This window comes from Oncorhynchus mykiss, chromosome 27 (assembly GCF_013265735.2).
Source record: "Oncorhynchus mykiss isolate Arlee chromosome 27, USDA_OmykA_1.1, whole genome shotgun sequence".
Classification (NCBI taxonomy): domain Eukaryota; kingdom Metazoa; phylum Chordata; class Actinopteri; order Salmoniformes; family Salmonidae; genus Oncorhynchus; species Oncorhynchus mykiss.
This window is the reverse complement of record NC_048591.1, coordinates 6,295,385-6,312,831: the sequence shown is the minus strand read 5'-3', so window position 1 is coordinate 6,312,831 and position 17,447 is coordinate 6,295,385. Positions and strand designations below refer to the sequence as shown.

The window sequence follows — 17,447 nt, the reverse complement described above, 5'->3', positions numbered from 1 at the left end:
ACTACATAAAGAGATACCTAAGATGACAACATAGCATGGCAGCAACACATGGCAACACAGCATGGTAGCAACACAACATGGCAGCAGCACAACATGGTAGCAGCACAAAACAGAGTACAAACATTGTTGGGCACAGACAACAGCACAAGGGGCAAGAAGGTAGAGACAGGAATACATCATGCAAAGCAGCCACAACTGTCAGTAAGAGTGTCCATGATTGAGTCTTCCCTGCAGCGAACTGAAAAGAAGAGCGACCCAGGGATGTGTGGACTTTGGGGACCTTTAACAGAATGTGACTGGCAGAATGGGTGTTGTTTGTGGAGGATGATGGCTGCAGAAGATATCGCAGAAGGGGGGAGTGAGGCCTAAGAAGGTTTTATAAATAAGCAACAACCAGTGGGTCTTGCGACGGGTATATAGAGATGACCAGTTTACAGAAGAGTATAGAGTGCAGTGATGTGCCCTATGAGGAGCATTGGTGGCAAATCTGATGGCCGAATGGTAAAGAACATCTAGCCGCTCGAGAGCACCCTTACCTGCCGATCTATAAATTACTCCATAGTCTAGCATGGGTAGGTTGGTCATCTGAATCAGGGTTCGTTTGGCACAAGGCTACCATCGATAGCTGGGGTAAAAGAGGAGTGATTACGATAGAGGAAACCAATTCTAGATTTAACTTTAGCCTGCAGCTTTGATATGTGCTGAGAGAAGGACAGCGTACCATCTTGCCATACTCCCAAGTACTTGTATGAGGTACCTCAAGCTCTAAACCCTCAGAGGTAGTAATCACACCTGTGGGGAGAGGGGCATTCTTCTTACCAAACCACATGACCTTTGTTTTGGAGGTGTTCAGAGCAAGGTCAGAGGGCAGAGAAAGATTGTTGGACACTAAGAAAGCTTTGTTGTAGAGCGTTTAACACAAAATCTGGGGAGGGGCCTGCTGAGCATAAGACTGTATCATCTACATATAAATGGATGAGAGAGCTTCCTACTGCCTGAGCTATGTTGTTGATGTAAATTGAGAAGAGCGTGGGGCCTAGGATCGAGCCTTGGGGTACACCCTTGATGACAGGCAATGGCTGAGACAGCAGATGTTCTGACTTTATACACTGCACTCTTTGAGAGAGGTAGTTAGCAAACCAGGCCAAAGACCCCCCAGAGACACCAATACTCCTTAGCCGGCCCACAAGAATGGAATAGTCTACCATATCAAATGCTTTGGCCAAGTCAATAAAAATAGCAGCACAACATTGCTTAGAATCAAGGGTAAGGATTCGGACTCAGTGACCGCCTGCAGGGAGAAACTTTGTAGAGGGGCAGGAGAAAAAGAGGGAGGAGCATCAGGGCTAGTTGCATTAGAAGGGGTGGGAGATGAGGAAATGTTGGACGGGCAATGAGGCATGGCTAAGTCAAAGAGCTCAGCCATGTGCTTCTTGTCAGTAACAACCACATCATAAACTTTAAGGGACATGGGCAGCTGTGAGGAGAAAGGCTTATTCTTCAGGTCTTTAACTGTTTTCCAGAACTTCTTGGGGTTAGATCCACAGAGAGAGAACTGCTGTTAGGGTCACTCTAGGAAAAGTCATTCAATTTCAAGTTGAAAAAATTTAATTTAGGGGGTTTTCTCTGCTGTTAAACATAGTGGCGGGTTATTTTTGACCCTTAAGACAACATAAGGGTTAAGGAAAATTATGAAACACAGAGAGCCTAAAGATAAATATTTACCAGTAAACTATTTTGGGGAAGCCTGGCTTCCCTTGGCATCCATGAATACAGGCCACAGATGGATATGAATTAATCTCTGAAACCACTCTCTACTGCTGCGCTACGATATAAGGATTGCAGCATGTGCTTTGTCAGTGACGTAGGGTTTAGACAGGAGTTGACGGACAGTCTGAAGACAGAATGAAATGATAGGAGGGACATCCCAGCTTCAAGTGGTTTCAGATTTCACATCCTGTCAGTCGGAACCAGTACCAGAACCACGCTAAACGAGGGACTTGACATCTCAGAGGTTTTAACCTGTCTCCTCCCCTTTATCTACACTGTCTGAAGTGGATTTAACAAGTGACATCAATAAGGGAATATAGCTTTCGCCTGGTCAGTCTGTCATGGAAACAGCAAGTGTTTCTAATGTTTTGTACACTCAGTGTACATACACACCAAAGGAGGCTGGTGGGAGAAACTATAGGAGGACTGTCTCATTGTATCGGCTGGAATTGAATAGATGGAGCGGAGTCAAACATGTGGTTTTTGTATATGTTTGATGTGTTTGATACCGTTCCATTTATTCCATTCCAGCCATTACAATGAGCCTGTCCTCCTATAGCTCTTCCCACCAGCCTCCTCTGAAACACACAAACATACAGACACTAGCAGGGCACCTTGTGCTGTCTTACATGGGGTGTGGCTGAGTGTACCATCAAAGCGGGCCTGGTCATGAGAGTAGCTTTGACCCTGGTGAGAGCTAGGGTTCACACAGCAACGCTCTGTTGTTGGGTTGAAACATGCACCTAGACCATAAGGCTTCTCCCCAGGCATACTGGAGGCATGTGGAGAGCGAGAGAGAGAGAGAGAGAGAGAAAGAGAGAGACACACACTTAGATGCAATACAAACACATGCACATAAAGACACATAAACAAACATAATGTACACAAATACACATACAAGTTTTACCAAACTACATAATAGTTTTAAAAAATCATGTTAAAAAACATAATCCACCCTCATGTTTCTAACTATTCCACCACTCTTGTTCTACAGACAAAGGTTTACAATTAAAGTGCCCACTTTAATAATCACAGTGTCAATGTGGGTGCTGGCCAGGCACGGAGCTACACCGGGGCTAAGGGGTGCTATAGCCACGTCACAAATCTGCATAGCCCCAGTTAAGCGTTTTAGTATTATTATTTTTTAAATAAAAACACATATGTAAGAGTTAATAACCAGCCATTCTGTTCCCAATCCGATCCCTGGCATCGTGCACGTGTGTGTGTAAGGGGTGTTCGCGCAGTTAGGCTACATTATGTGAGTGTTATGATCCCCAGTTTCTGTCATGTGGTTTGTGTATTTGTATGTGTGTATTTTTGGAAATGGCTTCCTGGATTCCCCTAAGCAGCTGATTGGTCAGCCCCATTGCAGATTGGAGCTGACCCCGTCCCCTCGTCAGGATACACCTGTATCCCATTAGACTCCTTCTCCAGCTATATCAGCCAGTCTTCTGTTGCGCTGTAGAGAGTTATATCCTGGGTTGGTTGTTTCTCAGAAAGATGATGAGTATGTCCTATGTTGGTTTTGTGATGTATTTTGTAGCGGTCCTGCGGAGGAATGTTTATGTCCAAAGGACTGTTTTGATTATTGAACTTGTTTGTACTCTTCTGTTTCATTTGTTCTCAGGGTGGAAGGGGAAGGCACCTAGGGAGTGCTTAGGCAAGAGGCCTGCGGGCATACAAAAGCCGTGGTATTTACTGTCTATACACACTAGGTAAGACCTGGGCAGACCACCCCCTGTGTTTTGGTTAGCGCACCAGGTGGTGCTAAGATGGTAAGGTAGGAGAGGGGGCTTTGACATTTGGTTCCGTTCAGCCCCTTTTCCCAAAAATTACCGTGTGACGGAATAAATTCCCAGTAAACGGTAAATTCTCGGCCTTTGTCATCCTTACTCGCACCTACAGTCCCATACCTCTTCCACTCCACGGGGAGTTGAGTTGTAGCAGGGTGTTGTGATCACTCTTCCTAGAGGGGTACGTAAATCGACTAGCTAGAAGTTAGCTCACTATCTCTCCGTTGCGATGGACCTTTTTCTGATCGAGAAGAGTACGGGTAGTAAATGACAATCCAGACCCTGTCACCGATGGGAGATAAGATGAGTGTTGGCACAGCCACCGACCCCTCTGATTTAAGCCAGTCACCTGTTGAAGAACCAAGGCGCCCTCTTCAGCGTTATTCAGCCACAAAAGTTGGACAGCAGGATCGCTACATCAATCGTAGGTGGTATGAGGATTATTTTACGTATATCTGTCACACTACCAGTAAACTCTACATGTGTGCGCAGTTTTTCCTGAATGCGGCGTGTAAAAACCTACCTAAGAAACATAATGGCAAACCCTTGATTTAGCAACCTTGCCAGCTTGTTCATACACGCAGAAAGAACCAAGGCACTGGATATCCAGAAGGTAGTCTAATTTGCACTGGACCCCAACACTCATGTCCTATAGAACACCAGTTGATGAGTAACTGAAAGGCCTATTTATTGACAGAGCGCACCTGTCTGGTGCTGATGACTCGATTGCGCTGATCTGGATGGAACAAGAAGACGCATGCATATTCTCCGCCTAAAATTATTTTTGCAATTGAAATCTAATCGCTAAGATTGTGACAGCCATCTCGTTTTACACCGTGTGGACAGGCATAGCGTAAATGCACTTCTCATTGTGGCTGCACTGTGGATATTATTCCATTCATGTCTGATGTGATAGACATTTAATGTTAATCCGTAACATTATAACCAATGCACACCAGGATGCGTGTATATCGTCGAAAGAAATAGAAATATAATCACTAAGATTGTGATAGCCAGTTCGTTTTACAAGTGTGCACAGTTAACAGGCATATCGAATCCCCGAGCTGACAAGGTAAACTGTTCCTAGGCCGTCAAATAAGAATGCGTTCTTAACCGACTTGCCTAGTTAAATTAAGGTAAAAAAAAACATGCATAGGCTAAATGCATTGCACTTCTCTTTGTGGCTGCACTTTGAAAATGATTAATTTAATTTCTGACGTTGTGATAACCCTTTCATCCGAAACATTTACCAATGCACAGTTTGATTATGCACTTGTTGTCGAATTTTGGATGTATTGTTATTGCTGAAAGACCTTGCCTTTGCACATGAAATAGGTGTTTGTCATTGCCTTGTGGTCACTTGTATTAGGCTTATAGCTATTTGGTAAATTCTTTGGCCAAATTCAATTGGAAACGATATATTTATGTAGGAGAGTTAAAAAGTTTATTCCATCAAACTTCAAATTATTCGAATAATACGCAGAACAGAACAACCAGGTTGGGGGTCAGTGGCTAAAGCCCGCGAACAGGAATATTCCAAGTTCAGACAGAAGTCAGATCGCTATGATCGCCAGGAACTTTACTTTTGGTGTCAATTTTTTTATTGTTGCACTACTGGTGCTACCCGTTGATGGGAGGTAGGCAGCTACAGTAGCTGAATGATAACATCTTCGGGTTTTGTTTCATAAAATGCATTACATTTAATCTGGGTGCTTGCGTCACCTACTAACGCCATGGTACTACTCGTAGCTCCTGTTCTCCTCCTGAGAAAACAAAGGTATGTTGCAGTTACTGTTTGAATGTTAAATGACGAGACAGAGGCATTGATGCGAGTAACCAGTCTTGTTCAGTACATGACAACGCATCCGGGTATCTCAAGCACCCCGGTAAAACACAAGAGTTGCAGTAATGAACATTTACCAACAGATAGCATCACTGTGTCATCTTACACCCATAACAGTTACCTCCTTTCTAGGCGTCCATAACGTGAAATAAAACATCCCAAGGTTAATGCTTTGGATATTGTTATAAGGGAGTGTGAGACTATTGAAACGTGACTTTCAGTGTTTTATTGTTAATATATTTTAGTGCTAAAAAGTGTTGCTCCTGCTAGCTAGCATGCCTTTCTGTGACGCAGAGCTGGTGCTGCATTCTGGGAGGTGTAGTTTTGGGCCTATTAAGGTCTGAATGGGACAGACGATATCACTTTGTAGCTTTTTTTTGCAGTGTTGTATTTTGGTACTGTCAACACTGAAAGCACCGAGCAATGTATAGGGGATGTGAGACAGGATATGTGTTTTACCTTTTCTCCGTGCTCCTGTATGTAACAGTTGTTAAAGTACTGTGCATTTCATATATTGTCATGTTGATTTGTTATTATGCATGCCTGGGAGTAGGGGAATGTGTACTTACGTTTTGCCCTTAGTGCTCAAATCACTTTGATGCACTGAGGTAGGCACGCTTTTTCTGTCTTCAGAAAAGTTTGATTCTTTTAAGCGTAAAGTCGGTGTGTTCATGAATATTGTTGTGTATTTAGAGGTTACTCATAAGTGGATGGTATTGTTAAGATCCACTTGTAATTGTACTTTTTAGGATATCAACATTCTGAATTACACATGTGGTTAATAGCTAGCTAAGGTATTTGTGTGTGTGTGTGTGTGTGTGTGTGTGTGTGTGTGAACGATGGCTAGCTCCTTGAATGATCCCAGTCCCTTGTATTGTGCATCTGCTGTAGAAAGAGGCGACGATTCGCAGAACATGTGCTCTACAAATGTTTTACATTCTTTTGGATGCAGAGTGAATTCTGCTTATTAAAACTACCTGATCTGAAGTTCACGTCTATAGTCTCAATCAACCCCACAACGCGGTGCAGTACACCACCGGTTACATATGGAACAACTTGTCAGATGGTGCATTGGAGATTGATGTGTTCCTGTCCTGTCTTTTCACAATACTATTGCAGATCCACATAAGCCAAAAAGACAGCCGTGGTGTCACTTAATTTCTTGGTTCTCCTATGGTAGGTAATAAAGACCGCTACATTTATATAAAATGTGCTGTGTCATATCTGCATTTATTGAAAACACGAGAACTTCCTTAACTCTGAAGTCATGAAAATCAACTTTTTTTAGCACCCCGCATATTGGTCAAGCTCCCCCTTAACACCGAGAGAGCAAGAATCCTGGTGCCATGTCTGTTGGCAGACCATTCAATGCCTAGGCCAAAAGCATAAACCCACAAGGAAAATAAAGCAACGGATGCCACACCCATTGTTGCTTTTAGCTGTAGGACATCAAAATTATTATTTTTAAAACCTGACTGTTAACCATTTCATTACCTTGAATAAAGAAAGTGAGACATGAGGTTCAGTATATGGTTCAAGGCAAAAGGCAACCTTACCAGTTTGGAGGATTCGGCGCAATTGCCCTGTGCTGAAAAACGTTCGACCCTGATGATGCACAGCAGCTTGCATTGAGAGGCTCTGGAGAGAGTGGTTCAGAATCGAAGCAGCAGCAGTGGCTTCGCTGGTCAAACTGGTGGTGTCCACAGCACCGGTGGTGACCAGACATTTTGGCCAGGACCTTCCTTCCTTGGCCATTTCCACAGCAAAGCTGGTGGTCTTCGTCATAAAGGTCTGTGGGACAGGTAATAACAATTGAGTGCTTTAAACAGAATCTGATCAAGTGCTCAAGGTTGTCATTGTGAAGCGGAGTAAGTGAGCATAGATGTACAGACGGTGGCAAGTGAAATTCAAGGACTTTCGAGCACTAGTATGTCTTTTCAATGATCTGTTTAATAGTTCCTATCATGCAATGGTTTCTAGTAGCCACCAGATGACATATCACCACTAACTTACTATTCATCACTACCTTACAAGTTCTAATCAATGTGTTTCACTACTTCATTACTACACACAGGAGTGCTAAGTCAGTGATGAGGATGTTGACTGATTTCCTTGTATGAACTGTAACTAAGAAATATTTAAAGTTGCATGGTGCATTTATATTTTTGTTCAGTGTACGTGATGATGATATAAAATGGTCTATTTAAATTCTTTATTTTTAGCAAAATGCTTGGTCCCACAGGCTGTCCCAACACATGACAAAGTGAATTCTGACAGTGTAACACACCCTTAGGTGACTCTAAAATGTTTTCTATACCCATTTGAAGAAACAAATGAATGTGTTTTAAGATTAAAGATTCTCTCAAGGGGACCCTAGTTAAATTTTAGGAGACCCCAAGTTTGGGAACCACTGTACTACTAACCTCTCTCCCCGCTTGCTTCAATGCTTCCTCTCTTTTTGTATTTCCTTTCCATTTTTTTTAAACCTTTATTTAACTAGGCAAGTCAGTTAAGAACAAATTCTTATTTACAATGGCGGACAAACCTGGATGACGTTGGGCCAATTGTGAGCTGCCAGACCACGGAACACGTGAGGAAATAAAACTGGGTTGTCTGTCTGGAAATTAATTTGCAAGACCACATTTGTCATATCAACCTATTTGATCATTCTGTCTTCTAATTTTAATGAAATTACCTTTTCAAGTACTAACTTGAGAATGTCAGATTTTTTTTCATGCTTTTCCTACTTCAATTTCAGTGTGTCAAATTTAAGTACCTGGTGCAAGCTCTGGGTGCAGGTGGGAAATTAGGTTGTCACAATGACTCGGCATGAGAGAATTGGGAAGTATCTCCCAAAAAGCTTTCGGACTAGACAGACCTCAATGGGGTGAGCCAAGTCTAAGATGCACACTGTGACACCACCTACTTGTATGCCTTTTGATGTAGTTGTGTTATTCTTCCCAATGATGACAGAAAAGGCCTCGAGACCTGACACCACTGACCTTTTCCACAACACTTGGAATGGGGTTGGGTCCTGGTTAGGATCTGAGAGTCACAGCACAGTTGGTTGAGTGGGTCATAGGCCTGACACCCACAGCAATCTGACACCAGCTGGCTCACATTAAGAGTCAGCTGACCTGCATCGGTTGAATCACAGATAAACACACAAAATACCAATTCAAACTTGGGAGATGCTGAGAATGTTTTCAACCCAGTTACCAGATTTGAGTGAATAGATACAGTGGGATACTGCTAGAAAGTCATGTCTCCTCTCTCACCTTTACAACAGGAAGCCTGGATGAGGTTGAAGGCCCTGTTTCCACAGCAGGACAACCCCACCCCTTCATGTAGTACTTTCTCACAGCAAGTGTAATCTAGAATGTCATATTTCCTCTTGCTGCAGAGGTGATCTCTGGGAGACCTGAAAGGCAGGGTTTAATCTTCATGTCTAGAGTGCATTTTCTATATCTATGTGCAGCATATATACTAGACAAAGAATGGAGTCACAATGCTCACACATACAGTCACATCATGCTGCCACCTTAATTAAAGGTAGGATGAATTTGCCCCTAAACACTATCAGGTCAGTTTTTCATATCCCCGCTTAAGATTTGAGCCCTAGGGCAGCTTCTACCCAGAGCACAGATAATAAGGGTACTTGCTATACTCACGTGTCGTAGAACTTCCCAGCATGGGCAGAGACTGGAACTCCTAAAGGATTGACTTGCCCTGTGAAACATCAAGACAAAGCACTGGTAACGTATTCTGTGAAAAGCTCTCTCTCAGGTCATGAGGAATAATTATTAATCTAAGTGTGGTATTTGCAAAACGCTCGCAAAGAAAATATTGGAACTGTAAATCGCTTTACAGTAAAAAAGTAAAGCAATGCAAAATGTATTGTTTAAAATCGCATTTTACAACTGCCGATACAGTGACTGAAGTTGAATAAGGTATTGTCAGGAAGCAACGGTATCTATAGCTCCAGTTAGCACTTCCTAAAGGTCTCTGCAGCTCCATATAAGTAATTTGAATTCAAAAACGTTAAAATCAGTCTTAATATCCCCATCACTCTATAAGCTACACAGCCAATAGTAGAGGTCGACCGATTATGATTTTTCAATACCGATTTATTGGAGGGCCAAAAAAAGCTGATACCGATTAATCGGGCAATTATATATATAAAAAAAGTATATATGCATATTTGTAATAATGACAATTACAACAACACTTATTTTAACTTAACATCAACAAACATCAATTTAGTCTCAAATAAATAGTGAAACATGTTCAATTTGTTTTAAATAATGCAAAAACAAAGTGTTGGAGAAGAAAGTAAAAGTGCAATATGTGCCATGTAAAAAAGCTAACGTTTAAGTTCCTTGCTCAGAACATGTGAAAGCTGGTGGTTCCTTTTAACAAAGAGTCTTCAATATTCCCAGGTAAGAAGTTTTAGGTTGTAGTTATTATAGGACTTTTTCTCTCTATACCATTTGCATTTCATATACCTTTTGACTATTGGATGTTCTAATAGGTTTCTTTAGTATTGCCAGCCTAATCTCGCGAGTTGATAGGCTTGAAGTCATAAACAGCGCAATGCTTGAAGCACAGCGAAGAGCTGCTGGCAAATGCAGGAAAGTGCTGTTTGAATGAATGCTTATGAGCCTGCTGTTGCCTACCACCGCTCAGTCAGACTGCTCTATCAAATCATAGACTTAATTATAATATAATAACACACAGAAATTACAAGCCTTAGGTCATTAATATGGTCAAAAATGGGAACTATAATTTCAAAAACAAAACGTTTATTCTTTCGGTGAAATACGGAACCGTTCTGTATTTTATCTAACGGGTGGCATCCATAAGTCTAAATATTGCTGTTACATTGCACAACCTTCAATGTTATGTCATAATTATGTACAATTCTGGCAAATTGATTACGGTCTTTGTTAGGAAGAAATGGTCTTCACACATTTCGCAACAAGCCAGGCGGCCCAAACTTCTGCATATACCCTGACTCTGCTTGCACAGAACGCAAGAGCAGTGACACAATTTTCCTAGTTAAAATAAATTCATGTTAGCCGGCAATATTAACTAAATATGCAGGTTTAAAAATATATACTTATGTATTGATTTTAAGAAAGGCATGGATGTTTATGGTTAGGTACACATTGGTGCAACGACAGTGCTTTTTTTCGCGAATGCGCTTGTTAAATCATCACCTGTTTGGCACCGCATCAATTATATATATGCAACGCAGGACAAGCTAGATAAATGAGTAATATCATCAACCATGTGTAGTTAACTAGTGATTATGTTAAGGTTGATTGTTTTTTACAAGATAAGTTTAATGCTAGCTAGCACCTTACCTTGGCTCCTTGCTGCACTCGCATAACAGGTAGTCAGCCTGCCACGCAGTCTCCTTGTGGAGTGCTATGTAATCGGCCATGATCGGTGTCCAAAAATGATTACCGATTGTTATGAAAACTTGAAATCGTCCCTAATTAATCGGCCATTCCGATTTATTCGATTGACCTCTAGCCAGTAGTGTGCCCTAGAAGGCTATGCTGATCCAGTAATGATGACAACTAATTTCACTGACTTATCTACACTGAACAAAAATATAAAACACAACATGCAACAGTTTCAAAGATTTTTACTGAGTTATAGTTAGTATAAGGAAATGTAGTCAATTCAAATACAGAAATTAGGCCCTAATCTGTGGATTTCACACATGCATCTGTTGGTATTACTTTTTTAAAAAGGGTATGGGCGTGGATCAGAAAACCCGTCCGTATCTGGTGTGACCACCATTTGCCTCATGCAGCCCAACATATCTCCTTCGCATAGAATTGATCACGCTGTTGTTTGTGGCCTGTGGAATGTTTTCCCACTCCTCTTCAACGGCTGTGCGAAGTTGCTCGATATTGGCGGGAACTTGAACACGCTGTCGCACATGTTGATCCAGAGCATCCCAACTGTGCTCAATAGGTGACATGTCTGGTGAGTATGCAGGCCATGGAAGAACTGGGACATTTTTTGCTTCACGGAATTGTGTACAGATTCTTGCAACATGAGGCTGTGCATTATCATGCTGAAACATGAGGGGATGGTGGTGGATGAATGGGCCTCAGGATCTCGTCACAGAATGTCTGTGCATTCAAATTGCCATCGATAAAATGCAACTGTGTTCGTTGTTCGTAGCTTATGCCTGCCCATACCATATCCCCACCACCATGGGCACTCTGTTCCACAATGCTGATATTAGCAAACCGTTCACCCACACGATGCCATACACGCTGTCTGCCATCTGCCCTGTGAGGTTCCCAAGTGGCGCAGGGGTCTAAGGCACTGCATCTCAGTGCAAGAGGCGTCACTACAGTCCCTGGTTCAATTCCAGGCTGTATCACATCCGGCCTTGATTGGGAGTCCCATAGGGCGGTGCACAATGCCGTCCGAATTTGGTTGGGGTAGGCCATCATTGTAAATAAGAATTTGTTCTTGCCTAGATAAAGGATAAATGTAAAAAAAAGAAGAGCACGCAGATGAGTTTCCCTGAGACTGTCTCTGACAGCTTGTACAGAAATTCTTCAGTTGTGCAAACTCAGTTTCATCAGCTGTCTGGCTGGCTTCTCAAATTATCCCGCAGGTGAAGAAGCGGGATGTGGAGATCCTGGGCTGGCGTGGTTACACATGGTCTGTGATTGTGAGGCCGGTTGGATGTACTGCCAAATTCTTTAAAAACGACATTGGAGGTGGCTTATGGTAGTGAAATTAACATTCAATTATCTGGCAACAGCTCTGGTGGACATTCCTGCAATCAGCATGCCAATTGCACGTTTTAGAGAAATAAGCCTTATGGAACATATGGAACATATATCCGTATGGAACATTTCTGAAGTATTTTATTTCAGCTTATGAAACATGGGACCAACATTTCATGTTGCGTTTATATTTTTGTTCAGTATAGATTGCACATATCCCTAATAGGCTTCTAGACCAGAAAGCATGATTTGGCCACAGAGATTTGTTAGCGTATTGGATTTTTTTTATTTTATTGATCTGTTTGTCCGTGTCAGCAGATTAGGCTACTCTAATTTTTGACCTATTAACAAAATATATTCTGTCTCCAATCATATAAAGTGCAGTAGAATTGAATGAAATGTGTTTATAAAAGGGCATTCTTCCTGTGCAAAGAAATAATACACCGCTCAAAAAAAAATAAAAGGAACACTTAAACAACACAATGTAACTCCAAGTCAATCACACTTCTGTGAAATCAAACTGTCCACTTAGGAAGCAACACTGATTGACAATAATTTCACATGCTGTTGTGCAAATGGAATAATTTTTTATTTGCCAGAGAACACCAAGATTGGCAAATTCACCACTGGCGCCCTAGGCTCTTCACCGATGAAAGCAGGTTCACATTGAGCACATGTGACAGACGTGACAGTCTGGAGACACCGTGGAGAACGTTCTGCTGCCTGCAACATCCTCCAGCATGACCGGTTTGGCGGTGGGTCTGTCATGGTGTGGGGTGGCATTTCTTTGGGGGGCCTCCATGTGCTCGCCAGAGGTAGCCTGACTGCCATTAAGTACCGAGATGAGATCCTCAGACCCCTTGTGAGACCATATGCTGGTGCGGTTGGCCCTGGGTTCCTCCTAATACAAGACAATGCTAGACCTCATGTGGCTGGAGTGTGTCAGCAGTTCCTGCAAGAGGAAGGCATTGATGCTATGGACTGGCCCGCCCGTTCCCCAGACCTGAATCCAATTGAGCACATCTGGGACATCATGTCTCGCTCCATCCACCAACGCCACGTTGCCCCACAGACTGTCCAGGAGTTGGCGGATTCCTTAGTCTGGGAGGAGATCCCTCAAGAGACCATCCGCCACCTCATCAGGAGCATGTCCAGGCGTTGTAGGGAGGTCATACAGGCACATGGAGGCCACACACACTACTGAGCCTCATTTTGACTTGTTTTAAGGACATTTCATCAAAGTTGGATCAGCCTGTAGTGTGGTTTTCCACTTTAATTTTGTGTGACTCCAAATCCAGACCTCCATGGGTTGATACATTTGATTTCCATTGATAATTTTTGTGTGATTTTGTTGTCAGCACATTCAACTATGTAAAGAAAAAAGTATTTAATAAGAATATTTCATTCATTCAGATCTAGGATGTGTTATTTTAGTGTTCCCTTTATTTTTTTGAGCAGTGTATATACAGTGCCTTGCGAAAGTATTCGGCCCCCTTGAACTTTGCGACCTTTTGCCACATTTCAGGCTTCAAACATAAAGATATAAAACTGTATTTTTTTGTGAAGAATCAACAACAAGTGGGACACAATCATGAAGTGGAACGACATTTATTGGATATTTCAAACTTTTTTAACAAATCAAAAACTGAAAAATTGGGCGTGCAAAATTATTCAGCCCCTTTACTTTCAGTGCAGCAAACTCTCTCCAGAAGTTCAGTGAGGATCTCTGAATGATCCAATGTTGACCTAAATGACTAATGATGATAAATACAATCCACCTGTGTGTAATCAAGTCTCCGTATAAATGCACCTGCACTGTGATAGTCTCAGAGGTCCGTTAAAAGCACCGAGAGCATCATGAAGAACAAGGAACACACCAGGCAGGTCCGAGATACTGTTGTGAAGAAGTTTAAAGCCGGATTTGGATACAAAAAGATTTCCCAAGCTTTAAACATCCCAAGGAGCACTGTGCAAGCGATAATATTGAAATGGAAGGAGTATCAGACCACTGCAAATCTACCAAGACCTGGCCGTCCCTCTAAACTTTCAGCTCATACAAGGAGAAGACTGATCAGAGATGCAGCCAAGAGGCCCATGATCACTCTGGATGAACTGCAGAGATCTACAGCTGAGGTGGGAGACTCTGTCCATAGGACAACAATCAGTCGTATATTGCACAAATCTGGCCTTTATGGAAGAGTGGCAAGAAGAAAGCCATTTCTTAAAGATATCCATAAAAAGTGTCGTTTAAAGTTTGCCACAAGCCACCTGGGAGACACACCAAACATGTGGAAGAAGGTGCTCTGGTCAGATGAAACCAAAATTGAACTTTTTGGCAACAATGCAAAACGTTATGTTTGGCGTAAAAGCAACACAGCTGTACACACCATCCCCACTCAAACATGGTGGTGGCAGCATCATGGTTTGGGCCTGCTTTTCTTCAGCAGGGACAGGGAAGATGGTTAAAATTGATGGGAAGATGGATGGAGCCAAATACAGGACCATTCTGGAAGAAAACCGTATGGAGTCTGCAAAAGACCTGAGCCTGGGACGGAGATTTGTCTTCCAACAAGACAATGATCCAAAACATAAAGCAAAATCTACAATGGAATGGTTCAAAAATAAACATATCCAGGTGTTAGAATGGCCAAGTCAAAGTCCAGACCTGAATCCAATCGAGAATCTGTGGAAAGAACTGAAAACTGCTGTTCACAAATGCTCTCCATCCAACCTCACTGAGCTCGAGCTGTTTTGCAAGGAGGAATGGGAAAAAATGTCAGTCTCTCGATGTGCAAAACTGATAGAAACATACCCCAAGCGACTTACAGCTGTAATCGCAGCAAAAGGTGGCGCTACAAAGTATTAACTTAAGGGGGCTGAATAATTTTGCACGCCCAATTTTTCAGTTTTTGATTTGTTAAAAAAGTTTGAAATATCCAATAAATGTCGTTCCACTTCATGATTGTGTCCCACTTGTTGTTGATTCTTCACAAAAAAATACAGTTTTATATCTTTATGTTTGAAGCCTGAAATGTGGCAAAAGGTCGCAAAGTTCAAGGGGGCCGAATACTTTCGCAAGGCACTGTATATATATACATACATACACACACACAGTTGAAGTCAAGACGTTTACATACACTTAGGTTGGTGTCATTAAAACTAGTTTTTCAACCACTCCACAAAGTTCTTGTTAATAAACAATAGTTTTGGCAAGTCGGTTAGCTTCTGGAAGGCTACCCAAAATGCTTGACCCAAGTTAAACAATTTAATGGCAATGCTAACAAATTCTAATTGAGTGTATGTAAACCTCTGACTCACTGGGAATGTGATGAAAGAAATCAAAGCTGAAATAAATCATTCTCTCTACTACTATTCTGACATTTCACATTCTTAAAATAGAGTGGTGATCCTAACTGACCTAAGACAGGGAATTTTTACTAGGATTAAATGTCAGGAATTGTGAAAAACTGAGTTTAAATGTATGTGGCTAAGGTGTATGTAAACTTCTGAGTTGAACTGTACATTAGTCACATTCCTCAAATCCCAAACCAGAATCAACCAGCCTCTTCCTAGAGTCAGACACTGAGGCCAAGCACAAGTCACACAGCATAATAAAAACAGCTACCCACTGTCTGACTCCTTTCCTGGAGACCCAAAAGCAGACATCCCTGGCCAGGGAAATTAAGTACAGAACAGTAGGAGACTGTATACATACAGTTGAAGTCGTAAGTTTACATACACCTTAGCCAAATACATTTAAACGTAATTATAAGTGAAATAATGTGTCTGTAAACAATTGTTGGACATATTACTTGTGTCATGCACAAAGTAGATGTCCTAACCAAATTCCCAAAACTATAGTTTGTTAACACAAAATTTGTAGAGTGGTTGAAAAACGATTTTTAATGACTCCAACCTAAGTGTATGTAAACTTCCGACTTCAACGGTATATAAACTGATCACATCGAGAGTAGTAGGCTCTTACATACGTCTGCAAACGCAAAGGTGGTTGGAATACTTGATATTGCGTTGAACATTGAAAAACTTGAAACACGCCGCCCATGAGCGGACGCATAAATACTTGGGATTCTATATGTCATTCTATGATTAGGCCCATAAAAAGGTCCCGTACCGGGAAGAAATGAATTCGTCCCTGATGATGCATAAATTCTCAGGCCCAACACCCCCAATAAACAATAATTCACAAGTTCCACTGTGGCTTATCGTAACCGAAGAGGAGCCCACGTTGCAATACTATCTCTGCTGTATACTGTACACACATCAATCTGAGAGGCAGAGTAGTAGCCCACATTACAATACTATCTCTGCTGTATACTGTACACACATCAATCTGAGAGGCAGAGTAGTAGCCCACATTACAATACTATCTCTGCTGTATACTGTACACACATCAATCTGAGAGGCAGAGTAGTAGCCCACATTACAATACTATCTCTGCTGTATACTGTACACACATCAATCTGAGAGGCAGAGTAGTAGCCCACATTACAATACTATCTCTGCTGTATACTGTACACACATCAATCTGAGAGGCAGAGTAGTAGCCCACACCTCTCAACAGCTGGCCCCATTTCCATCATACAAGCAGACGCAAGAGAAGATAGTGCTTTCCACTTACCATGAGCATTGTAGCAGGGTAGAGTCAGCAAAACTGTACAAAATCAAAAAGCAAATGTTAAAGAAAAGAAGTCTAGAGGTTCTACCCAAATTCTAGCGAATGTGCAGAGTTTGAAAGGGATGGTCACGTACCAAACATCAGAAGTGGAATTGTCATGGTGACTCTTTCAATAAAGCAGTCTCATTCATAGATGGAAAAACTAAGATGCACAGAGATAAGTAGTCTATTTCAGCCACACCTACAAGTACCACCCCTGACAACAATATCCAGTTGGCTAGCTTTCCCCAACATACCATAGTATGACCCAATCTCAGTCAATAATATGTTGTATGAGTCATTTTGTCTGGGACCTGATTTTACAGTTGCAGATGGTGAAAATGTAAAGTGAAAATTACTGCATTAACAATTTCAACTAACTATTTTGTTAATTTCCGCCAAATTGTTACTCATGTCATAAAGGTGATTCTACAACTTCGGGCACTTTCAGAAGTTAAAACGTATTGATATACAATTTTACCAGTATTATAATTGTATTTGATTTGTCTAGAACAATATCTGATAATAGCTGTGATTCAGGATTGTATATATTCTTGTATTTTTTCCCGGACAGCCAAAGACAAATGTCATTTCCATCACGTCAT

The 17,447-nt window shown here is 41.7% G+C and overlaps 1 protein-coding gene across 1 annotated transcript in view; it reads right to left on the bottom strand.

Moving 5' to 3' along the window:
- The window catches only part of LOC110507416, a 28,643-nt gene extending 11,649 nt beyond the window's left edge, over window positions 1-16,994 (bottom strand). Inside the window, exons 1-7 of the mRNA XM_021587399.2 lie at window positions 16,938-16,994; window positions 16,807-16,839; window positions 9,078-9,135; window positions 8,685-8,827; window positions 8,409-8,543; window positions 6,963-7,197; window positions 2,400-2,542 (exon numbers count right to left, since the gene is read on the bottom strand). Coding sequence (XP_021443074.2) covers window positions 2,400-2,542; window positions 6,963-7,197; window positions 8,409-8,543; window positions 8,685-8,827; window positions 9,078-9,135; window positions 16,807-16,839; window positions 16,938-16,962 — 772 coding nt within the window. The 5' untranslated portion in view covers window positions 16,963-16,994. The remainder of the gene's footprint in view (window positions 1-2,399; window positions 2,543-6,962; window positions 7,198-8,408; window positions 8,544-8,684; window positions 8,828-9,077; window positions 9,136-16,806; window positions 16,840-16,937) is intronic.
- Between the last annotated feature and the right edge of the window lie 453 nt (window positions 16,995-17,447).